A 25,867-nucleotide genomic window follows, 5' to 3' on the forward strand; every position below is an offset into this window, starting at 1 on the left:
CTTCAGTGATTCAAGCTATTTGGGTAACATTGGTATCAGGGATTTTCTTTCCTTGGAATAATGACAAAAAGTAATAAGGGAAATGATGGAGCAACCAGTAGTGAAATGGGTGAACTAAGGGAGATGATGCAAAAAGTTTTGCGGAGGTGGGAACTCTAGCGGGAGAAGCATCAACTCTCAAGGGATTGGATCAGACAGTAATGGAATGGAAATTAGGGAGAAATTGACTTCTGTGTATGAAAATCAAAGGTGTAAATCTCCTGAAATTGTTCGAGAAAAGAAAGGCTTAAATGATGCACCTAGGTAGTTTGATGAAAGGTCACAAAGGGAGAAAAGTACAAGCAATTCCAACAATCATCATTCTAATTTCTCAAGGAGGTCAAAATTGGAATTTTTGAAGTTTTCAGGAGAGGATTTGAGGTCATGGTTATTCTAGGTGGAACAATTTTTCAACATGGAAAATGTTCCCATGGATGAGAGGGTGAATGTTGCATCCGTGCAATTTAAGGGTGAAGCTGTCCAGTGACACTTAGCTTTCATGAAGTATAGGCAGTACTTACATCCTCCAACATGGAGTGAGTATGCGTTGGCTTTAGTTGAAAGATTTGGGTCAAACTATGATGATCCCATGGAAGAAAAAAAGAGGATGAGGCAAACATGATCTCTGTGAAGGATTATCAGACAACTTTTGAAAGAAATCTAACTAGAGTCGACCAGTCAGAAGAAAATTCAATCAACTGTTACCTTGGGAGGTTAAAGAATGAGTCGAATATGGCAGTAAAGGTAACAAATCCAAGGACCTTATCTCAAGCCTACAAATCAGCAACAGTGCAAGAGGCATATTTGGAGGCTATGAAATAGCCTATTCAGAATTTTGTTTAGAATTTCAGTCACAATATGAGGTATGATCAAAGGTTTCAAAGTAAACCTCCCTTATTACCTACTCCTAATAGCAATGCAGTTGCACCAACATCTAGAGAGGACAATAGAAAGGCTTTGAGTCCTGAAGAAATGAATAAGAAGAGGTCCAAAGGGTTATGTTACTTCTGTAATGAGAAGTACGTATTTGGTCACAAGTGCAAAAACTTGAAACAATTGTATTTAATAGAGGCAGTATAGCATGAAGAAGTAGAAAGTGAACATGAAGAACCAGTCAATGATAATCAAGAATAGCTGGACCTGATTAGGTACTTAGAGCATATGGAAATCTCTGATCATGGCCTTAATGGCTCATTAGGATTCAGGACATTAAGAGTGACCGGTTACCATTCAAAGAAACCTCAACACCCCTCCACATTTTAGTAGGCACAAGTGGTTCACATAATTTCATTGATCTTGAGGTGGTGAAGGAGCTGGGATGCCAAGTGACATCTACTACTCCTCAGGCAGTGACCGCGGCTAATGGTAATGATATGTAAGTGAGCAAAATGTGCAGGCTCTCTTGGTTGTTACAAGGGGTGGAGGTTTTCAACAGAATTTCTACTCTTACCATTAGGTTCTTATGGATTGGTATTAGGGGTGCAGTAGCTATTAACTCTGGAAAATATTAAGATGAGTTTAAGAGATCTTACCATGGAGTTTTGGTACAAAAGAAGAAAGCATATTCTTAAAGGAGGAGGCAGACAAATCAATAGGAGTTGGAAAGTTGGCTAAGATATCAGGTATTGACTCTAAACTTTGCATGATTTAAGTTGTGCCTTCAATGACTAGTAAAGACTTGATGATTCTCTTACACAAGCATAACACCTTGTTTGAAGAACCCCAACACTTGCCTTTATCTAGGGGAATCTTTGATCATAGTATAGTGTTGTACAACAAATTGTTCGTAAAACAAGAGGCCTTACAGATATCCGTTTGTCAAGAAGGACATTATTGAAGGATTAGTTTAGCTGAATTTGGACCAAGGGGTAGTGCAACTTAGTTGCAGTCCATTTGCAACTCCAGTAGTATTGGTTGGAAACAAAGATGGTACGTGAAGGTTGTGTGTTGATTGTAGTGATTTGAACTAACAAATTGTCATAAGAAGTTTCCCATTCTAGTTGTTGGAGACTTGTTGGATGAGCTTACCCCACATTTATTAGTGAAGACCCTTCACCTAAACATGCAACGTTATCAGTGTATGAAAGAGAAGTACATGCTATTGTACATGCTGTAACCAAGTCGCCACATTATCTGTTGAATCAAAAGTTTGTCATTAGAATAGATCAAAAGGCCTTGAAGTATCTATTGTAGCAGAAACTACATACTAATTCATAGTTGTTGTGGCTCACAAGCCCTTTAACTATGGATTGAATATAAAAAAAGGGTAAAAAACAAGCTGGCTGATGCCTTGTCTAGGGTGTAGGGTGCTGAATTAATGACTTTAGTGCTCTCTAATACTAGTTCTAATCTTCCACAAGCTATATCAACTAGTGGGGAAGGTGATCCTGCTTTGAAGCTTTCTCAATACAGAGCTCAAGGCAAATCCAAATTGCCACAAACAATTTACTTAGCATCATAATCAACTCAGAAGGAAAGGAAAAATGGTGGTGGGTAATATACCTCAACTTAGATCTTATATTATTTCCTTTTGGCATTTATTTGCTTAAGGAGGGTTCATTTGCTTTTTCTAAGTTAATGAACACCACAATAAGTTCCTCTCTTTCTCCCTATATTGCTCCACCAACCTCCCCATGAGATGAATAACTTCTATAGTCAACCTCCCCGATATGAATCCAAATTGGTTTTTGATAATAGACATATCTCTCCTCACCCTCATCTCCACCACCCTCTCCTAAACCTTCATAGTGTGGCTTAACAACTTTTTATTCGTATAGTTGTTTTGTACTCCACTCCATTCTTCAAGCATTTTTGATTTTCTATAGAAAATGACATTAAAAACTCAGTGACCCACCCTAGACCAACCTTGCCTCTGCACTTTTAAAATTTTACCTGAATCTCGTCTGACTCGGTCACCTCCCCTTTTTCATCTTACAAATAGCCACCTTAACCTCCTCAAACCTTATACCCCTACGACACCTAAAGTTTTGACGACTCATCGAGTGTTCTGAAACTCCCAACATAATATTCTTATCACTCTCGTTATTCGAGAGGTGATGGAAGTAAGTCTCTGCTGTCTTTGTGATACGAGACAAGATAGGAGAACAAGAATCTAAATCCGAAAAATGAAAGATAAAGAGATAGAATGATAATGATAGAAAGATAAACACAAAGATGATAACAAATGGCAATCAAAGGGTATTTCGAACCCTAAGACCTTGTTAATTACCAACAAGCACCTAACTCTTACGTTGACCGTAAGGGAATCGAAACCCCCTTACAACCACCGTTTCTAAACAAATATCAATATTGGCTTTTCCAAGCACTCAAAACACTCTCTAAAAGAGTTTCATCTCAATCAATATCCAAAAACTAACTAAGGAAATAAGCTAGCTCCCAAGTATTCATAGTTTAGGCTAATTATTACACATTTAGGGCCCAAAAGTAACCCAATGGCAAGCAAAGGCCCACTAGGGGCTATTTTGACCCACTTTTGAAATGCTAGAATGGATCAAAAGCGGATCCAAAGTGCCTTGGGCACATTTCCCTTCTTTGTCCCTCCTTAATGGTAATCTTCATCCATTTGGAATCTTTTAATAGCACTAAGGAGTCGTCAAGCACCTCGAGCGTCATACGTATCCCATTCAAAGGGCCGGAGGCAATTTGGCTTGTATCATCTTTTCCTTCTTGAAAAAGATTTGACCTCGAATCATTGCAAAATCAAAGAAAGGACAAACAAACACAACATCCTTATGACATGAGGGTTAGTACAAATAATCATAGCACCATACCAAGGTTGCATACATTTAGGGTTCGTTTGGTGTGAGGTATATGTAATCCCAGGATAAAATAAAAGATTATTTTATCCCGCGTATGGTTGGAGGGATTAATTAATTGTGGGATAACTTATCCCACCATTTACACCATAGTGATGGGATAACTTATCCCTTATACATGGTGGGATAAGTTATCCTGGGTAATCCCGGGATAACTAATCCCGGTATTAGTTATCCTGGTATAACAATTTCCCAACCAAACGACCCCTTAAGATATAACCAAGGATCCCTTGTTTTAATCATGAAAAACTTATTGAAAAGGTTACATAGGAATTGGTTATGACAAATATTAAGAGATAAGGAAACCACAAAGGTCATAATGGCCTCAACAAGCCAAAAATGTGAGACTAAATTCATCTAGGAGCCATAAGACACAATTGCTTCATTATCTCTTCAAGAGACCACACCAAATATGGTACCACCAATGGTTCAAAAATCCACAAGGGTTATTTGGAGTCAAAGATGTAAATGACCTGCATAGCATTGTCACTCAACCAAGTGGACCAATTAACAAGCTTCCTACCTCCACATAAAACAATTCCAAGACTAGCATGGATATCATCATAGATAAAGAGGTAGTATAGAAAGAAATCAAGTATACAAGCATCATCCAAGGTGCTATTATCTATAAGAAGGCTATTTGGCTCAAAAGATTTAGCACATAATGCACACAAGGATGGAATCAAATCATTTAAGCACTTAATAACTTTTTCCTTTCAAACAGCTTCCCTTAAAAAATGGGGCCACCAATTGTAAACAAGTCAACAAGAAGGGTGTCACATTCATGGAATTCATCCAAAGTGTTTTCAAGAGGTAACTCTCCTTGACCTACAAGTAGTGAAACTTTGGTCAAGAATGGAAACACTCAATGTTGAACTCTCTTGGATCTGTTCTTTATTTCCCTTCTTTAATGAACACTCATCTTTGCGGGAAATGCCTCTCGTGCATAACTTGGGTCTATCAAGTGGATTGTAAATCCCTAAGAAATAGAAGGATCCCAACATCCTTATTCAAACTTTGCTTGTCATCTAGACCAAACATCAAGTTGGGTGTATGGAAATCACCACATCCCATTAGGTCATTAGGGTCAAATGGAAAAATTAGGCAAGAACATGGGTCATGGAAATATTCACTTTCTCCAAAGGTGCCATTTTCACCATTAAGTTTACCCTCTACATGACCATTGCCAATTTCATAAGCAAAGAGAGGGTAGAGAAAAGTATCAAGCAAATTAACTTCAACTAAGGGTCCTCATGCGTATACTCATTATCGGATTCAAGATCATTACTATGAGTGTTCTCATCAATAGAGGCACACAAAGAAGAAGGAACGATTTCCAAACAAGTAACACCTTCTCTTTGAAGGGGTGAATCCTCAAGTAGACACAAACCATCGCTAACATCAAAGGAGTCATTACTCAAGTCATCACAAGAACCAAGCAATTCATCCTCATAATTATCAAACAAGGGTGGGGTGTCATATAAAGGATCACAACCACAATCATTTTCATAGGAAAAATCATTAATTGGGTTTCTCAAACATTCAAGCAAATCAAAGTTATCATTACCCAATTGATCATTTCCTTCCAAAACTTCACATTCCTTTCCCTTAAGAGTACTCTCATCTTCATAGAAGAGATTTCCATTCTTAGGAGGAATGTTGTCATACCATAGTAGGTTGTCATATGAGATATAGCCCTCAAGATGAGCCACATCATCAATGCTATCCACAACATTAGGTAATCCACTAGGAGTGATTTCATCAGCTTCAAACAAGATATTATTCTTATAGAGAGAAGGATATATCCATAAAGAGGATTTAGAACATGGAAGTTCACTCTCTAAAAGACAACTATCAAGTGTCAAAGATGTTTCAAACACATGGTTATCCCTATGAGCCAAACAAGCAATAGGAGCCTCACTAAACTCATGCTCAAAGGGTCACTCCTATTTACTTGACCAATAGAATAGACATTTGGTAGAAGGTGACAACATCTAATTTGAGTTCATCTTTTTGACTAGACCATGTGCTTTGCATCTCTAGTGTTTATTCCGTGTCAGTGGCCTTGAAAAGTTACATTTAATTCCATTCCCGTTTTAACATTTTATGGAATTTTCTTGTCATTCACTCACTTAGATTCTTAGCCTCTTAGGTTGTGTTCGGTATGCAGAAAAAGAAGTGAGGTTTTTATTTACTTTCCTTTTTTGGTATGTTAGCAAAAAATATTATCCAAAAACTTTTATATGTAATCTAGACAATACTATGGGGTAGAGTTGGGTGGTAGGGGTGGTGGGGATGGGACTACGGAAGTTGGGAGTGATGAGGAGGTGTGTTGGAGGATGAGATAGAATGTCAACTTATTTAATTTCTTTTCCTTACTGTCACCAAGCGAGTCATTTTTCTCATTTTTAAGGAACTTGTTTTCCAAGAAAAAATATTTTCCAACAATTTTGACCAATGGAACATGAGAAAATTAGGAAAAATTGTTTTCCTCCCTACCAAACACACCCTTTTGTATATTCTCTTTTCCTGTAGTAATTAGTGAGGCTATACTCTCTTATTCTTTTGCACTCCCATATTCTGTCCGTTATAGTAAACAACTACTACGAGTGGCCCCTGAAATTGTAGCATCATTTATTTATTATCATGAATGTCCCTTTGACAAAATTCAATAAAATGATAGAACGACTTGGAGGAGATTGCATTGCCTAGGATCAGACCCACGAATCGAGAATTGTCCAAATAATTATAACGAAATTGTTCCTCCTGCTTCTAGTATGGAGAAAAACGCTTGAGATCTTCCTTCAATTGTCCATGCATGTATCATAGTAACTTTGAACTTTTTCAAATTGCAAAATAAATGCTTTTCTGTTAGAATTACCGCGTTTGAACTGCAGTAACTTTATTTTACTGTTTAGTTTTTGAATAAATCCTATTAATATGTTGTTAGCTGATTTCCTATTAATTAGTAATTAATTAGTTGAGAAATGTTTTTTAGAGATATTTAGGCTAGTTTATCATTATCCTTTTACTGCGTATATTTTTTTCTTTTTTTTATAAATGTAGAGTTTAACAAAGCTGAATAAAGTAACTCCTTTTAGCCTCATTGCAGTATTTTCGTTCAATATTTTTTCTTTGTTATTTTTTAATTTCTTTGATCAAAACCAATAATTGGTGTCTAGAGCCATTTTCTTGAGGAACCCGTGAGTGAAAAGATGAATTTCAAAAATAGTTTTTCACGAATGACTCTTATTTTTTATGGTGACAATTATCAACTATGAGCTGTGAGAATGGAAACTTACTTGGAGGCTCTTGATCTTTGGGAAGCCATGGAAGAGGATTATTGAACATAATCCACTGCCAAATAATCCCATCGTGGCTTAAATCAAGTCACAAGGAAAAGAAAACCATCAATTTTAAGGCGAAAGCAACTTTTTTTTGCTGTTGTTTCAACAACTATTTTCACGAGAATTATGACGTTCACATCACCAAAAGAAATTTGGGATTATCGAGAGAAAGAATATCTTGGAGATGAAAGAATACGAGGAATAAAGGTATTGAATTTAATGAGGAAATTCGAGTTGTAGAAAATGAAAGAGTCTGAAACAGTCCAGGAATACTCGGACCGATTACTTGTTATTGCTAATAAGGTAATCTTGCTAGGCACTGAATTTAAAGATTCAAGAATTGTTGAAAAAGTTCTTGTAACAGTGTCCTAAAGATATGAAGTATGTATAACTATCTTGAAAAACACACAAGATTTGTCCTATTTTGGCAGAATTGTTAAGTTCTTTTCAGGAGCAAAAGAGACTTATAAGGCAAGATGATATGGTTGAAGGAACATTAGCAGCTAGCCACAAAACTCAAAACAAGGGTAAATTTTTTAAAAATTACCTACCCTGTTAGCACTGTGGCAAAAATGGTCATCCTCCATTTAAATGTTGGAAGAGGTTAGCTGCACAATGCAAGATCTGCAACCAGTTTGGTTATGAAGCTTTGATTTGCAAAAACAAATCTCAAAAAGATGCCTAAGTCACTAACGTAAAAGAAGACCACTTATTTATGACAACATATTTTTTTATCAAGAAATCTGATTTTTGGATGATTGATAGTGGTTGTACAAACCATATGACATATGACAGAAATATTTTTAAAGAGCTTATGTCTATGGAAAATAAGAACGTCAGAATTGGAAATGGTGACTATATTCCTGCTAAAGGAAAAAGTGTCTATTGCAATCAAAACAAGTTCAAGTACAGAATAGTTTCAAATGTCCTTTACGTGCCTGATATTGATAAAAATTTGGTAAGTGTGGGTCAACTAATAGAAGAAGGATTTAAGTTGTTATTTGGAGATAAATATTGTCGAATCTTTGATTTCACTAATCAGGAGATTTTGCTAGTTGAACTGAGAGGTAAAAACGTCTTAATTAATCCAACAGAAGATGCACACAAGCCTTGCAATTCTAAAGATAAATTAATAGATTTATTCATGAGGTCAATTCCAGCAAAGTCCAAGTCTAGAATATGCCGTTCTTCAAGCAAGGAGGACTTTTAGAAATACTGCTTTTGAACTGTAGTAACTTTATTTTGCGGTTTTAGTTTTGTAATAAATCCTTTTAATAGGTTATTAGCTGATTTTCCTATTAATTGGTAATTAATAAGTTGAGAAATATTTTCTAGAGATTTTCTAGGCTAGTTTATCATTATTCCTTGCTTTCATTTCTTATAAATGTAGAGTTTAACAAAGCTGAATAAAATAATTCCTGCTAGCTTCATTGCGGTATTTTTCTTTCAATATTGTTTTCTCTGTTATTTTTCAATTTCTTTGATAAAAACCAACATTTTCTTTTCAATTTCATCATAGTTTAATCCTCATGTGATGGTTCATTTTAGATGAATAAGATCTCGACATATTTTCATTTTTTCGAACTTACTTTTTCTATTGCTTAATCTGAAAGCAGAGAAGTAAGAACAGAAAGCAAGACATAGAAGATGAACTGTGTACTCTATATAATAGATCCCTATTTGAATGATTTTCCGTAAACAATGCATGAAATTTAAAATGCTCCAAAGGTCTCTGTATATATCAATCTTACATTTGCGAAATACATATTAGTACACAATTTCAAATTTGAATGCATGTAATAAATACACGTTATATCATAGATCCCCATTTGAATGATTTTTCTCAAACAATGTGTCAAACTAAAAATGCCCAAGTAGTGGTTGTGTAAATGACTATCTTAAATTTGCGAATTACATGATTATACATGATTTTGAATTTGAATGCATGTAATAAATGATTACGTTGTCTAATTTCAGGTATTATGGAGTGTGGCTCATAACACGTTGTGGTGCACTTATGAACTGGGGATACAGTCTTCATGACTGGGATCTTTGTTTGTGCATTCTCTTCCTCATAGGTTTAGGTAGTCGAATCATTGCTTTCATTGGCATGCTAAGTTTTAGAAGAAGTGAAAGTTGACACTTCATGCATTTAGCTAAAATTGAAAAAAAAGTTTGAAAATGAGGTGTAGGTGATTTAAGTCTTAATAATTGAGTGGAGGTGGCAATTACTTTATATGGATTAAGAAAGTTGGGGAAGTTTGAGAATAGCCCACAAGTTTTTAAATTTATACTTGGATTCAAATGTTAACCTAATATAACAAGAAACAGAGGGAAAACAATGCGCTTCTCTCTTTTCTCATCCATTGTTGTTTTTTCGCTTTTCGTGATTTTTGTTGTTCATTGTTGCTGTTGCTTTATTCATCATTTTCTGCTTCATTATCATCATCTTCTTCTTCATTATTATCTTCTTCTACTTCATTGTCATTTTCATTTTCTTCCTGTTGACCATTGTTGTTGTTACCGCTACTGCTGCTATTTGATCAATTTCTTAAGTCAAATTTTATTTCGTACATTACTTTCCACTTTAGCATTACTTATAGGAGACTTCGGTAAATCAAATTATGATTTTTAGTTGAATTTGTCATCTGGGTAACTGCTATTGTGCTGTTTTTTCAACAATAGCTAGCATGCGAACATAAATGTAAGAGCCATTTGTTTAAAAAGAACACTAATCTGTTGCGACAGATGAGCCATCTGTTGCAATGGAAGACTCATATGTTAGAACTATGTTCATGGTTCTATAGTGTCGTAACATGAATCGAACAGATGAGTCATCTGTTGCAACATATGATCCATTTGTTGCAACAGACTAGATTTCTGTTGTAACAGACTAGTTATCTGTTGCAACGGAGTAAATATCTGTCGCAATAAATTGGTAACCTGTTGCAACAAAACTTGAACTCGATTTCAACAGACTAGTTATCTGTTGCAACAAAGTAAATATCTGTCGCAACAGATTAGTAACCTGTTGCAACAGAACTTGAACTCAATTCCAACAGACATATCGTTTGTTGCTACAGAGTAAATATCTGTCGTAACAAGTTAGTTATCTGTTATGATATGTCACTCATCTGTTGGAATCAGCTTTAAAGGTTTCTTAGTATTGTAACATCTATCCCAACAGGCGTTTCATATGTTGCAACAGATGTATAGTCTATTGCAACATATGATTCACCTGTTACAATAGATGACTCGTCCGTTGAAATCTCCTTCAGAAGCGTAACATGAATCCTAACTGATAAGTAATCTGTTGTAACATATTTTTCACATGTTGCAATAGATTACACATCTTGTGGGGTTCATGTTACGGCACTATGAAATCACTATTAATTTTATTATGATATCATTATTAACTTTTTTTAACAAATGACTGTATTTAGGTACCACTAATGGAGGAATCAATAACAATAGGAGTGGATTGTTATGGCCAATGGATCGAGAAGATCAATTGATATGCATGGCATTGAAAGGAGTGTGAAGTGCTAGAGACGATAGCTATGACAGTCTAAAGTGATGTTTCGTATGGTGATTTTGTGAACTTAATCATCAGCTATTGTGGACTGAGTTGTCAATCGGAAGAACTCATCATCAGCTACATGCATAGCTCATTCGAAAATCAGAGGGTACTATCTTTCAAGATAAGCGATCAGGTTCGGTTGCGTGGTTATCTTAGCGATTCATCTAGTCGGTATTAAGGGTGTACGTGGTTGAAAAGACGAGAGAGAATGAGAACCAAAATTGATACAAACCAACTATGGAAACATAAAAACAAGATACTAAGGCAACAAGCACAAGCGGAGAAGGAGAAGACGAAGACAAGATTCAAACACAATAAATACAATAAGATAAAGATAGATAGTGAGACATAGATTATTATAAGAAATAGGAACTAAAGTGTGTATCAAACACCAAAACCCCTGAATACTCATAATAACAACACCACACTCTTACGAAGACCTCAAGGGAACCGGAATCCCCAAGCAACCCTCGTTTCTAAATGGGTAACCAACACCAAACGAATCCACACTCGGCCACAAGTGAATCCACACTTGCCATAAGTGAATCCACACTTGTATAAATATTCTCTAACAGATGCCTCTCAAAATATAATCCAAGTTGTTGAAAATTGAACTAATAGAAGCTATTTAAAGTCCTGACTGAACTTATTACATAGTAAAAAGACCAAAAGGCCCTTAATGAGGCTTTACACTCCATGGGCATTTCTTTGCTCCAAGGAAATGGTAAAAATGCTCTTATGGTGGGGCGACCTTAGAGTGTAATTGGCTTTTGTCCATTCTTCTCACTTGTTCTCTCGGTTTAGGCATCAAAGGTAAGTCCCAAGCTTGAGTCGTCTTTATGTGTTGGCCTTCAATGATGTCGTTAAAAGCTTTGATGCCCCATAGACTCGTATTATCCTCTCTTTCTTGAAAAAGATTCGACCTCGAATCCGAACCTTGCAAAATAGTAGGAGACACAAGCAAGCACACTCTCCTTATGATATGAGGGTTAGGGTTAGCGCAATCAATTACCATACGCATTCTAATCACCAAAACCCGAACACCCTTCCAAAGAAGAAACAACTTGTCTATCCACATAAGTGTGACAAGAAATAAGAGACGAGTTGTTTATCAAGTGGAATCCTTAGACTTTTCTTGGAAAAACAATTAGACTTTCCATCTGAAATAGAAAGATCATACACTCTATGCACATTCAAGTCATTATCATAAGCAAAATGATAGAAAGGAAAAGAGTTAAGGGCACCAATCTCATCAAAATTACTCTCAAACATGAGTGCACAATAGGATGAGACAAGACATTTGAAGTACATTACATCTTTTCTCATCAAGAAACTTCCCTCAAGTAGTGCATTCACCAATGAAATCATGCTATCAGAGTAATTAAAGAATCTATGGGAAACCGAAATACTCTAAGCCAAAGGGTATACCGAAGAAGTTGAGTGACTTCTTTTCATGGCACTTAGCATGCTCCTAAGAGTCCTACCTATTAGTTCAACTTGTCCAACCACATAAGTGTGACAAGGATTAGGAAACCATAGTCGTACATCAAGTACACACCAAGGACTCTTCTTAAGGTAAATAATAGATTGGGCATTAAGATTGTAAGGCCCACTCAATTCAGGCACCAAAGGCAAACACCATAAAGGAATCATGAAGACAGTAATACTCTCATGGTGTGACGTAATTTCAATCAATTTCAAGGGTCTATTAAATATAAGGAAAATATCATGATGTCTCCTAGGATCACTAGGAATATAAGGGGTTAGGTACATACCTTGGATGCAATGCCTTGAATTTATTCTGTTGTCTTCTATACGTGCTTTACAAGGACCTTTCCTTCCATGCATTAACTTAGACCAATAGGTTTGAGTCTTTTGCCTCTTTGTAGGAATTCCTTTGGTAGGGAACTCCTTCCTTCGATCCATTTGGTGATATGCTTCACTCCTTAGCACAAAGTACCCATCTGCCCATAGGAGTTTGGTTAGGTTCCTCCTTTGAGTCAAGTCTTCATCAACTTTGGAGTCCTTGAATAAGAACTTATCCAGGCCTTCAAGCTTATGCTCATGAGAGGTCCTCTTTGAGTTCTCCTTTGGAAGCATTAGCTTATGAACTTGCACGAGAGAAGTATTGGTACTAGGCAAAATGCTAGTTCCATGGTTAGTATGTAACAAGGGCTTAGGCTTGACAAGTTCCACAACTAGGTGTTCCTTGTCACCCTCATTTGGTTCAACCCTTGGCTCAACAATCTCACATAACCCTCTTTCTTGAGACAAGTTCTTCTCCCCAATCTTAGCTTCCTCTTCTATTACTGCCTCAACTTGATTAGGAAAGCTCTGATGCTCTACCAAGTTGTCCAGTTTCTTGCAAAGAGAACTTTACATCCCTTCCATTCTTCCCCTCATTCTCCCTATTCCCCCTTCCATTCTCTCAATTCGGCCATTAACACCCATTATGAAAACCATCAAATCGTTCATGGTCACCTGCCATAGTACCTAGACAAAGAAATACTAAGCAAAAACAAAAAAATAGAAAACAAGTTAGTAAATCAACCCCCAAGCTCTCAAACTCACACCTTTGAAATGTCACTCAATAGGCGTCGCAAATGTTGGTGTCTCCTTTATACTCCAATGAGTTTACTTGGTACCAATTGTGGCTTGAGGTCGAAATAGATTCTTATTTGAAACGACTCAAAGAAAATATGTACGGACTTGAACCAAGAACTACAATGAATCACAAAAAGATACAAGCACACAACGAAAGGTAACACGAAAGAAATAGACTCAAACAACTAACTCAACTAAGTAGAAGATTACTAGTTGCTAATTAGCACTTGAATCAAGAAATGAAACTAAAGAAACAAGAAAAGAAACTTAGAAATCCAAAATTTTGAGCCTAGAATGGTGAGTTGTACGGAATTGGTGACGTGGAAGCCTCCTATTGGACGTGAAATGTTGTGAAAATCTGGAAAAAAATATTCTTGTCTTCAATTTGGATTGGTCAATTTCAATTTGGAATAGTGTATTTTTGATTTTGGGTGGGAAATAGCAAGACTTGGAGGCTTTTCAATGTTCAAATAGACTTGACTTTTCTTTCACCTTTTTGACAAAACACCTTTTCAAAGTTTTTGTCCCCCTTTCCTCTTTGGTAAGTCTTAGGAAAACCCCTTTCTCCCTTTTGGTAGTTAGACTGTTTGAAAGACCTCTTGTACCCTTTCTTCTTTTGTATGTTCTTGGGACTATGTCTTTCAAGACTAATACAGGACACACTCTCTTTTGACTTGGTTTAAGATTAAAAAAAAACACTTTTTCTTCAACAAGGTATGAAGATGGTGAAGAACACCAAGAACACAACCTTTGAAACTTGGAGTTCCAAGGTTCACGTTTGGCCCTCCAATATCAACAACACGTATTCAACCTCAAATCTTCAACAACAATCATCAACTACACCTTTTAAAGCCACCAATCTTTAACAACATCAATAAAACACATTTTTCAAGCTCAAGAATTTAGATCTAGACTCGAATAGTGTTAGTGAAGAAGAAGCTAACAAGAAACAATCAAAACACACAAAAGACCCCTAGATCTAAGTTCAAACTTTCAGCCAAGTTACAACACATGACAACTATAGTTTCGGCCAAGACACAACACAAGAACAACTATTTAGTGAGATTTTTGGATTTTCTAGGCAACAATCCCAAGAGTGATTTTTTTGGAACAAAATCAAGCCTTGCTTTTGATACCAAATGAAACAAACCAACTATGGAAACATGAAAACGAAATGTAATCACCACTAAGGCAGGAAGCACAAATCGAGAATGAGAAGACAAGATTCAAACACAACAAATACAATAAGATAAAGATGGATAGTGAGACATAGATTATTACAAGAAATAGGAACTAAAGTGTGTATCAAACACTAAAATCCCTAAATACTCACAATAACAACACCACACTCTTACGAAGACCTCAAGGGAATCGAAATCCCAAAGAAACCCTTGTTTCTAAATGGGTAACCAATGCCAAATGAATCCACGTTCGGCCACAAGTGAATCCACACTTGTCACGAGTGAATCCACACTTGTATAAACACTCTCTAAGAGATGTCTCTTAAAATATAATCCAAGTTGCTGAAAAATGAACTAATAAAAGCTATTTAAAGTCTTGACTGAACTTATTACATAGTAAAAAAACCAAAAGACCCTTAATGAGGCTTTACACTCCATGGGCACCTCTTTGCTCTTAGGAAATGACAAAAGGCCCTTATGGTGGGGCAGCCTTGGAGTGTAATTGGCTCTTGTCCATTCTTCACACTTGTGCTCTTGGTTTAGGCATCAAAGGTAAGCCCCAAGCTTGAGTCGTCTTTATGTGTTGGCCTCAAATGATGTCATTGAAAGCTATGATGCCCCATGTACTGGTATCAAGAATGTAGAAGAAGAAGAACAAGAAAACATCTTTGATGATAGGTTGGATGATCTGGACATGAATATTCCAAATGATGATCAAACACCTACGCCCGTTGCTGTGAGCAATACGGTGGGCAATTCTTCTCAATTGATACAGTTTGGCAATCGTCAAGACAACGAGACCGGCTTTTACATTAGAATGTTATTCAAGGACAAGAAATAACTATCTACTACTTTGTTTATTTCTTGCTTGAAATTTTTTTTTGAATAATGAAGGTGATTAATTCAAGCAAAGTCTTTTACTACATATGTGCTAATCCGAACTGCAAGTGGTGGTTGAGTGCGGTGAAGTACTTAAGTTCTGACAGATTCACCATTCATAAACATGAAAAGTATCACACATATGGTTCAAAGCATATTTCAGGACAAAATCCTCATGCCACTGAAAAGGTCCTAAGTGAATATTTCAAGAATAGATTCTCCAATGGCAAAGGCCCTTCTACAAGGGATATGTGCAATCAACTCCTTACGGAATTAGGTGTCATGGTCAGTTATCGGAAGATATATACGATCATGGGGATTGCCAAGGACTAGGTTAGGGGGACACACGAGCACAGTATATAGTCCTTGATGGCTACCGTTACATATTTAAGTACAAAAATCCCAAAAGCAAGAAGACGTTGCACATTGATGAAAATCGAAGGTTCAAGTAATTTTTTGTATCCTATAGTGCGTGGATTCAAGGTTTTCGACATCTGAAAAAAGACAGTCGTCGATGGGACCTTCTTGAGGAGCAGGTATAATAGAGTTCTGCTAGCAGTGGTGGCGTTGGATGCGGAGAATCACATCTTTCCTGTTGCTTTTTGTGTAACGGACAAGGAATGTGATGCCTCTTACGGATATTTTTTTGAACAACTGTGAAGTAGCATCAAAGATATCGAATAGGTGTTTTATTTCGGATAAGCATCCAAGTATTCCAAAGATTCTTCACTTTATCTCACTTTGGTTATTGCATCAAGCATCTTGGAGAGAACATTCAGACTAACTTTCACAACGAAAGGGTCATGATCCTTTTTTATAGAGTAGCTAAAACATATAATAGAGAGGAGTTTTTCGACCATTTCAATCAAGTAGCAGATATGCATCCCAAGGCAGCAGAACATCTCATATGTGTCGGTTTCGAGAGATGGAGCTAGGCATACTGTCCGACAAATAGGTACATTCTTATGAATTTAATATCTTGTTTGAGGTACAAGATTAGTATGATGTCGTACTAAGTGATTCTTTTGTATAGGTACAATATTATGACATCAAACATAGCTGAATTGGTGAATTCATTGTTTGACGATGAAAGAGAATTTCTTATCGTGGCTTTGTTTGATATAATAAATGAGAAGTATGGTAAATTTTTCCACGAATGGCGTGTGGAGTTCGACAACGCAGGAACCCAATTTGTTCTAGAAACAGAAAAAAAAATATCAACAAACATTAGTCTGGGGAATAGTTTATTTCTCATCCAATAACAGATTACAAGTTCAATATCAATGGTCATGGTGATGTTGCCACGGTCGATCTTTAAACAAGATCTTGTATGTGCAAAGTTTTTGACTTGGATGAAATACCGTCCACATGTTATGACAGCGCTTCGAGCTCAATACGGTGCTAAATACGAAAGTAAAACTTATGAGTACTTCTCTCCATATTATTCGGTGAAAAATATAAAATGGCTTATAGTGGGCATATTACTCCGGTGCCTTTCGAAAAATCTTGGGTTGTTCCCGCAGAGCTTTTGGGGACATTAATACCTCCTCCACGTATTGACCCAAGCACTATTAAATTGGGAAAAAGGCCATATACAAGGAGACGTGGAATCGGAGAATCATTTCCATCAAGAAGAAACAAGTGCTTCATATGTAAGAAGGCTAGCTACAAAAAAACTACATGCTTGGATCATAATCCACCATGATCGTTTTAATTGTGAAAGCTTGTATTGTTGTTTGTTATAGACTTTTATATATTTATCTCATTGTTGTGAATATAAATGTTATCATTTATTATATAAAATATCTTTTTTAATAACTTGTGCATCAATAAAAAAAGGCAAAACAGAAGCTAAATATAACAGACCACAAAATTATTTTCAATAGATTACCTATCTGTTGCAACAGATGGACATTAGCTGGAAGAATGAAATGTTTTCCTCCAGCAAATGACAAATTTGTTGCAACTGATGGATAATCTGCTGGCAGACACCCAATCAATGACCAATCTTTTTCAACATATGGTCCATCTTTTGAAAGAACTCAAAACACTTACTATTGCTATTGGATTTAAAATTGCTCCTTACCTCCAACCGTCGACATGTTTGTTGAAAAGAAGAAATAGACAATAAAAATTAAAAAGCCAAAGTCAACCAAAAATAATTTTTCATTAAACGAAAAAATACATTAGGTATAGATCCGATATAGAAAAATCAAAATACATACGCTAAAAGAAAAAACACATTCTAATTATTATTATTATCATCATTAGCATCATTATTATTGTCAGTCGGCCAATCGTCAACCGTCAGCAGTATGGCCTTTATCAGCCTCTGCATCTCTCTGAACATCCTTGCTCTCACTGTGATCAACTCCCTCTGCAGGTCATTAACCTGCCTCTGAAATTTCCGCATGGTGTCGTGCAGAATAATAATGTCCCAAACAGGATCAGCTATATCTAGAACACATGAAATGACAAAAAAGTAAACACAAAAGTAAAGAAAATAGTTCGAATGTAATACAACGTATACTACCAACTGGTAGATTTACACACACACAAACACTTACCTTAACGAGAAAGAAATATGCTCTTTGAAGAGAAATGGTTGAATTTCTAATACGAAAAGACAAAATGCAAGAAATAATAAATAAAGCGGAGTAGAATGAAGATTAAGAAGGGACCTAGTTATAGAGGATTGATTCTGAATGTGTTAGGCAAAAATTCACGATTGTTTAGCTCCATTGTATTAATTTAATTACATTTAAATTGCTGACTTTTTGTTTTCTTTGAAAAGTTGTGACTTTTTCTTTTACATTCAAACTTCTCACCTTTTCAAAACGGTTTCTCTCTTAATAACAACCGTTATTATTGAGCTGTTGCAAAAGATGGTCCCATCTGTCGCAACAGATAACCCATCTGTCACAACAGATTTACCATCTGTCGCAACAGATGGTCTGTAGCCATTGATCATTCAAACAAGATCCTGGATTTTACAGTTTAGTTTCGAAGGGTTCAAGAAGGTGGTGCCAATACCCTGTTATAATTTAATGACAGTTTTGCTTATGTTTATGCATTAAGGTCTGAGAAAGGATGATATTTGATGGCATTGTAGATATTTAAATAGTGATTGGACCGATTTTAAAGGTGCAATGGACTATTGAAAGGCCTCCGAAGCCTCTCTCTACAACAAATAAAAATGAAAAAACAAATAGAAATTTCCCTATTCCAAATTTATATGGATGGGTTGCTCATGGAGACTATTATACGATAGAAGGTGCTTGGGAGAATATCTGTGCGGGAAAGGGGAGGTAGAAAAGACTACATATCATCTTAGACATTGTTTAAGAGGAAACACAGGGAAGGATGTAAGGAACTTCTAGCAAATTTGGCTAATAAAACTGACTACCATTATTTTATCCCTTTCTCGAGTTACATGCTAGTGTTTATCCCACTATCTTCAGACGCTGTATGCCCACGTAATGTAGGGTCCGAAGGCAATTCTACTTTTTTTGCACAGCTTTAGGTGGATTAGATCGGTTCGTCGGTTATTTATAGTGAAGTGGTGAACTTTTATTTTTTCAAAGGCTTGATCATTCCATTGGTTTACCTTCATAGACTAGAATTAAAGAGTTCACTTTAACATTATCATTGCCATTTTTATTGTCATAGCTGGGGGCATGTCCCTACATTTGGTTGTTTTTGGATTAGTAAAGGTCTTGTGGATAGTACTGTGGATTAGGTATTGATGTTGACACTCTTAGATGTTGAGCTTATTATTTTCTACCTTTTTTATATTTTCAAAATTCAGGCACTGCTAGGTATGTTGTGATCTATTTGACTAAGCAACCGGGGTGGTCTTTGTTCCTTAGTGGACGTGAGATACCCGTCATGGCAAGGACCTGATTTGGGTTATGACATAGCCGGTATCAGAGCCTAGGTTTGGTGTTATTGGGTATCCACAAACCCTTGTCAAGTAGAGTCTCTTTTATGGGTGTGTAGCATGCCACATTTATAAGAGAGAGGTTACGAGGCATTTAGAAATACTTCCCTTTCTTGTGATATACTTTCGGGCTATGGAGTCTTAAGGTGTTGAAATCTCCTATAATTCCCATTTTTTTGCTTTTCAGATTAGGCCTCCAAGAAGATTTGATGCTTGTGGAAACTTCTTTTTCCTGCTTGAGGATACTGTGGATGGATCTCGTCCTACTATAGAGTTCAGACCCAATCTAGGGTTGCTGCCTTTGATTGCCTTCGTGGAGTTCCATCGATCTCCACTGATCCTTCTCCTACTGGTGACACTCCTGCTCAGTCACCCGAGGGAGATATTACTAATGCTGAGTTCCGTTGTTCCATTCATCTGTTGACCCAATAAATAACATCTCAGTCATGTCAGTCGGGTCCTGTTGGCACTGCTGTAGTTCTTCTAAGGCCACTAGGGTTGGCCATTTTATGAGGCTTAATCCTTTGACCTTTACTGGCTCTAAGGTTGAGGAAGATCCTGAAGGGTTTATATATGAGATGGAGAAGATTTTTCGTGTGATGCATGCTTCTGACACTGAGGGTGTGGAGTTTGCTGCATACCAGCTGAAGGATGTGGTATATCAATGGTATGAGGAGTGAGATTAGTCTAAGAGTGATAATATAGAGTTGGCATTATGGGAAAATTTCTCGGATGCTTTTGTTGATTGCCTTTTTCCTCAGAAGTTAAGAAAAGCGAAGAACTGAGGAGTCTAGGAATTTGAAGCAAGACAAGATGACTGCGAGGGAGTATTCTTTGAAGTTTCATCAGTTGTCCAGTTATGCTCTTGAGCTAGTATCCAGCGTGAGGGCTAAGATGATGAAGTTTGCTTTGAGCTTGTCTCGAGACTTGGTGTTAGAGTGTAAGGCCACCTTGCTGAATAGTGACATGGATATCTCTAGGCTTGTGCTGTATATGCAACAGGTTGAAGATGAAAATAAAAAACAAGTCAAGCTTCGGGAGAGGCAAAGTAAGAGATCCCGATATTCTAAGTAGGGTGGAGGCCAGTAAAATAGGGGTAAAGATGGAAGACAGTGGTCTAAGAAGAAGTGGAAGAGTTATGGTTCTTATTCTACAGCTACTGCTCCATATCTTAGGCCATTCAGTGATTGTCGCTTTCAGAGCAATAGTGGGTTCAAGGCACAAGGTGCCAAATCTCAGGCCAGTGGGGCTCAGTCAGCTCGATCACATGCTCCTTGAAGATTTTGTGGACACTTGCATCATGGATTTTGTGATGAGGGGAGGAACAAGTCTTTCATATGTGGCCAGCTTGTCTACATTAAGAGGAACTATCCTTTAGGCAATGTTTCTATTGGGGCTAATAAGGTCCCAATTGCTGCTTCTTCAGCCCCTACACCAAAGGGTTCTACTTCTGGCTGCAACACTGGTCGGAATTGTCTGTCTGCTCTTGCCACCCATCAGGATTCTAACACTTCTCCTGATGTTGTTATTGATGCGCTAAAACTTTTCTCTCGTGATGTATGTAGTCTGCTTGATCCCGGGTTTACCCTTTCTTATGTGACCTCTTATGTGTCTATCCATTTTGGTTTTGGTCTTGAGAGTATTCTAGATCTTTTTTCCATGTCTACCCTGGTGGGTGACTCTATTGTGGCTAGAAAAGTCTATAGGGATTGTGTGGTATCTATATGTGGTAGGAAGACACTACTGGATCTGATTGAGTTGGATATGTTAGACTTTGATGTGATCTTTGGAATGGATTGGCTCCATTTATGTTATGTGTGTCTTGATTGTCAGACCCGAAGGGTCAGTTTCCAATTCCCAAATAATCGGTGATTGAGTGGGAAGGTAGATCCTTAGTGCTTAGTGGTAGGTTCTTTTCTTATATTAGAGCCCAAAAGTTGATTTCCAAGGGGTGTCTCTATCACTTGATTTGAGTTAAAGATTCTAACTTGGATGGTCCTTTTTTTTAATATGTCCCTGTGGTCTGTGAGTTTCCCCAGGTATTTCCTTATGATCTTTCTGGTGTCCCCCCAATAGGAAAATTGAATTTGGGATAAAACTTCTTTCGGACACTTGTCCTATGTCTATCCTTCCCTATAAAATGGCTCTTGCTGTGTTTAAAGAGCTTAAGGAGCAGTCAAAAGAACTTGATAAGATTTTTATTCATACTAGTGTCTCCCTGTGGGGTTCTCCTGTTCTATTCATACGTAAGAAGGATGGGTTCCTTCGGATGTGTATAGATTACCGTTAATTGAATAAGGTGACTTTGAAGAATAAGTACCCTCTTGCGAGGATTGATGATCTGTTCGACTAGCTTTTGGGTGCTAAGTACACTTCTACAATTGATCTTCGATCGGATTACCATCAGTTGAAGATTAGGGAGGTGGATATCCCTTAATATTGACTTTCGAACTCGGTATGGTCATTTTGAGTTTTTGGTAATGTTCTTTGGTTTGACTAATGCATCAGTGACATACATCTTTTGTACTGTGTATTTTGCCAGTTTATGAGTTTGTTCGTAATTGTGTTTATTGATGATATTTTGGTGTATTTCAAGAGCGAGGCGGATCATGCCAATCACCTTTATATTGTGTTGCAATCCTTGAAAGATCAATGATTGTAAGCTAAATTTTCCAAGTGTGAGTTCTGGTTGAATGCTGTTACCTTTCTGTGTCATGTTGTTTCTAGAGAAGGGATCATGGTGGATCCACAAAAAGTTAAAGCGGTTAAGAAGTGGCCTAGACCCACGATTCTAACTGATATTCTAAGTTTCTTGGGTTTAGCCGATTATTATAGGAGGTTTGTCGAAAGTTTCTCTTCTATTGCTGCCCCATTGACTAAGTTGACTCAGAAAAAAGTGAAGTTTCTATGGTATGATGCTTATGATGGTAGTTTCGAGAAGTTGAAGGATAGGTTAACTTTTGCTCCTATTTTGACCCTGCTCGAGGGTACTGATGTCTTTGTGGTTTATTGTGATGCGTCCCGTGTGGGATTGGGTTTTGTTCTGATTGAAATGGTAAGGTGGTGACGTATGCTTCTAGGCAGTTAAAGGTGCATAAGATGAACTATCCGACTCATGATTTAGAGTTATTGGGCGTGGTTTTTGCTTTGAAGATCTGGCGCCACTACTTGTATGGAGTTCATGTTGACATCTATTCTTGTTGGAAATTGCTTTAAGTTACTGCACTAGTTTTTAGCAAAATAAGTTATTTAGATTAAGATGAATTTAAATTTTAAATATTTGTTAGTTTGTTTAGTTGTTGAGATAATTTAGGTTGTTTTAAATTTTAAATTATGCATCTTTTTATGTTTTGTTGGCTATTTAAAGCCACTTAGTGCTTAATAAAATTATTGAAAAGCCATTGAAAACTTATTGAAAGCTTGAAAGTCATTTCAATCCAAAGAGAGTTATTTTAACCCCTTTGTCGCTGCCCCGTCTTTTTTTTTTTAAAAAAACCAACAGTGGTATCAAAGAGCTTTATTGATCTTACGGGATCTGTGAGTTCTTCCAAAGCGCTACCATATCATTTTGAACCCATAAGGGCCACCTTTTTAACCCGTCAGAGCTACCCATTTTAACCCATCAGGGCTACCATTTTCAACCCATGTTTATTTTCAAAACGTTGGGCTATTTTCAATCAAAAAGATGTTAGACAACAGTCTCTCTTTGAATGCCCCAAAAATTTTCATAGACATAAATAATCAAATTTTTCTGTGAAAAAATCATATCTTGAAACCAATGCTTTATGTGATGTTGTGATGTTTTGATGAATGAAAAATCCTTACATTATTTTGCTAAGTCTATGAAAGTATTTCCAAACAACACAAGATTGTTGATATTTTTTCAACAAAGAATCAAAAGAAGAAAAAGAAAAAAGAGAAAGACGAATATAAAAAAGATGTGCAAGTTCAAAAAAAATGAAAAATTCAGCATCCACTGCCAGAGCGAAAATTGAGGAGGAACAGTTTTTAAAATCACAGCAACTAAAGCAAAAGAGGAGTGTTGGAAATTGCTTTAAGTTACTGCACTAGTTTTTAGTAAAATAAGTTATTTAGATTAAGATGAATTTAAATTTTAAATATTTGTTAGTTTGTTTTGTTGTTGAGATAATTTAGATTGTTTTAAATTTTAAATTATACAACTTTTTATGGTTTGTTGGCTATTTAAAGCCACTTAATGCTTAATAAAATTATTGAAAAGCCATTGAAAGCTTATTGAAAGCTTGAAAGTCATTTCAATTCAAAGAAAGTCATTTTAACCCCCTTTTCGCTGCCCTATCTTTCTTTTAAAAAACCAACAATTCTGATCATAAGAGCTCGCCGTATGTGTTCACCTAGAAGGTGTTGAATCTCAGGAAAAGGAGATGACTTGAGTTGCTCAAGGACTACGACATGAGACTCCAATATCATTTAGGCAAAGCTAATGTGGTTGATGATGCTCTTAGCAAGTTGTCCTTGGGAAGCTTGTCTTATGTTGATGAGGAGAATCAAGGTTTGGTGAAGGATATTCGTCGATTGTCTAACCTTGGAATTCATATTTTAGACTCCGAGAATAGAGGTACGATTGTGCAATAGGTGGTGAAGTCATCTTTGGGTGTTGAGGTGAAGGAAAAACATGTGTTGGATCTTATCTTGATGTAGATTAATGATGATGTGGGTTACTAGAGGGTGATGACTTTTGAGATTGGTGGTTATGGTATCTTGAGGTACCAAGGCAGACTATGAGTTCCTGATGTTAATAGGATGTGATAGAGGATCTTGGCTAAGGCTCATGAATTGAGGTACACTGCTCATCGGTTCTACTAAAATGTACCATGATTTGAAGGAGATCTATTGGTAGAATAATGTAAAGAGGAATGTGGCCAATTTTGTGGCCAAATATATGGTTTGTCAGCAAGTAAATGTGGAGAACTTGAGACTTGGTGGATTATTTCAAGAACTTGAGTTTCCTGTGTAGAAGTAGGAGGTGATTAATATGGATTTTATTACTAGTCTTTCGTGGTTGTGTAGTCGGTTTTATTCGATTTGGGTCATCATGGATAGGATGACCAAGTCCGCTCATTTCCTACCTGTGAGGACTAATTTCTATACTGAGGATTATGCAAGGTTGTTCATTCAGGAAATCATTAAGTTGCATGGTGCTCTAGTTTCTATCATATCTGATCGAGGTACTCAGTTCTCATCTTACTTTTGGCGCTCATTTCGGAGAGTTCTAGGAATTAAGGTGAACCTTAGCACCGCTTTCCACCCTCAGACAGATGAACAAGCGAAGAGGACTATATAGACATTGGAGGATATGCTTTGGGCTTGTGTGATTGACTTTGGTGGTAGTTAGGTTGATCATTTTCCCCTCATCGAGTTCGCTTATAATAATAGTTATCACTCTAGCATTGTGATGGCTCCATTTGAGGATTTGTATGGTAGGAGATGTCGTTCTCCTATTGGGTGGTTTGAGGTTGGCGAGATTGGGTTGTTCGGTCCTGATTTGGTTCATCAGGCTATGGAGAAAGTGAAGGTGATTTGCGATAGGATTAAAACTGCCCAAAGTCACCAAAAGTCCTATACGGTCATGAGGCAAAGGGAGTTGGAATTCATAGTCGGTGATTGGTGTTATTGAAAGTGTCTCCTTGAAGGGAGTGAGGCAGTTCGAAAAGAAGGGGAAAGCTCAGTCCCCGTTATATGGGTCTATATTTGATTTTGAAGAGAGTGGGTAATATGGCTTATGAGTTAGAGTTTCCTCCTTATTTGGGCTCCGTTCACCCAGTTTTTCATGTTTCGATGTTAAAGAGGTGTGTGGGTGATCTTTTCTTGGTCGTTCCGTTGGAAAGGTTGGTGTTTCAGACTATTTGTTGTATGTGGAAGCCTTGTTGAGATTTTGGATCGGCAAGTCCGTCGGTTGCGGACTAAGGATGTGGCTTTTGTGAAAGTTCTTTGGAGGAGCCAAAAGTTTGAAGAAGATACTTGGGAATTCGAAGAGGACATGAAGTCCAGATATTCGTTCTTGTTTGTCGTTGCGATATTCATGCTTGAGGTATGTGTATTCCTTGATATTTTTGTTTTCTGTCTTTGTTAAAGGTAACTGTGGATGTGTTTCGTGTTAAATCGTTCTAATGAATACCTTGTCCCATCTTTTAAGGATGAATGATTTGTGGGGGGAGGGGGGGGGGGGGGGGGGGGGGGGGGGGGGGGGGAAGGAGAATGAAACACCCCAAATTTAAGGTCCCTGAAAAATTTATGAGTTTTTAAGCTTACTACCCTGACTACGACTCTCCTTACGAGTCGTAGGGTGTCATCACGGGTCATAGGACCCCAATCAAAAGGTATCTAGTGAGAGGTTTCCTAAGTTACTGTTGTGATTACGAGTGGCTCCTAATGAGCCGTAAAGACTCTATACGAGTCGTATAGTCCTATCCGTAGTCAAA

The 25,867-nt window shown here is 37.0% G+C and overlaps 1 protein-coding gene across 7 annotated transcripts in view; it reads left to right on the forward strand.

The window, feature by feature from the left end:
* LOC107850581 (ABC transporter G family member 24) overlaps positions 1-15,512 on the forward strand; it is a 35,683-nt gene extending 20,171 nt beyond the window's left edge. For 3 of the 7 annotated variants that reach the window (XM_016695200.2, XM_016695203.2, XM_016695204.2), the window contains one exon: positions 9,200-9,586. In XM_016695200.2, coding sequence (XP_016550686.1) covers positions 9,200-9,362 — 163 coding nt within the window. In that variant the 3' untranslated portion in view covers positions 9,363-9,586. Of the gene's footprint in view, positions 1-8,838; positions 9,079-9,199; positions 9,587-10,665 lie in introns of those variants that run through there. The other 4 variants (XM_016695202.2, XM_016695201.2, XM_047400388.1 and 1 more) reach the window with 2 other exon arrangements.
* Positions 15,513-25,867: the final 10,355 nt, after the last annotated feature.

The sequence above is a fragment of the Capsicum annuum genome, chromosome 12 (genome assembly GCF_002878395.1).
Source record: "Capsicum annuum cultivar UCD-10X-F1 chromosome 12, UCD10Xv1.1, whole genome shotgun sequence".
In the NCBI taxonomy this organism is placed as follows: domain Eukaryota; kingdom Viridiplantae; phylum Streptophyta; class Magnoliopsida; order Solanales; family Solanaceae; genus Capsicum; species Capsicum annuum.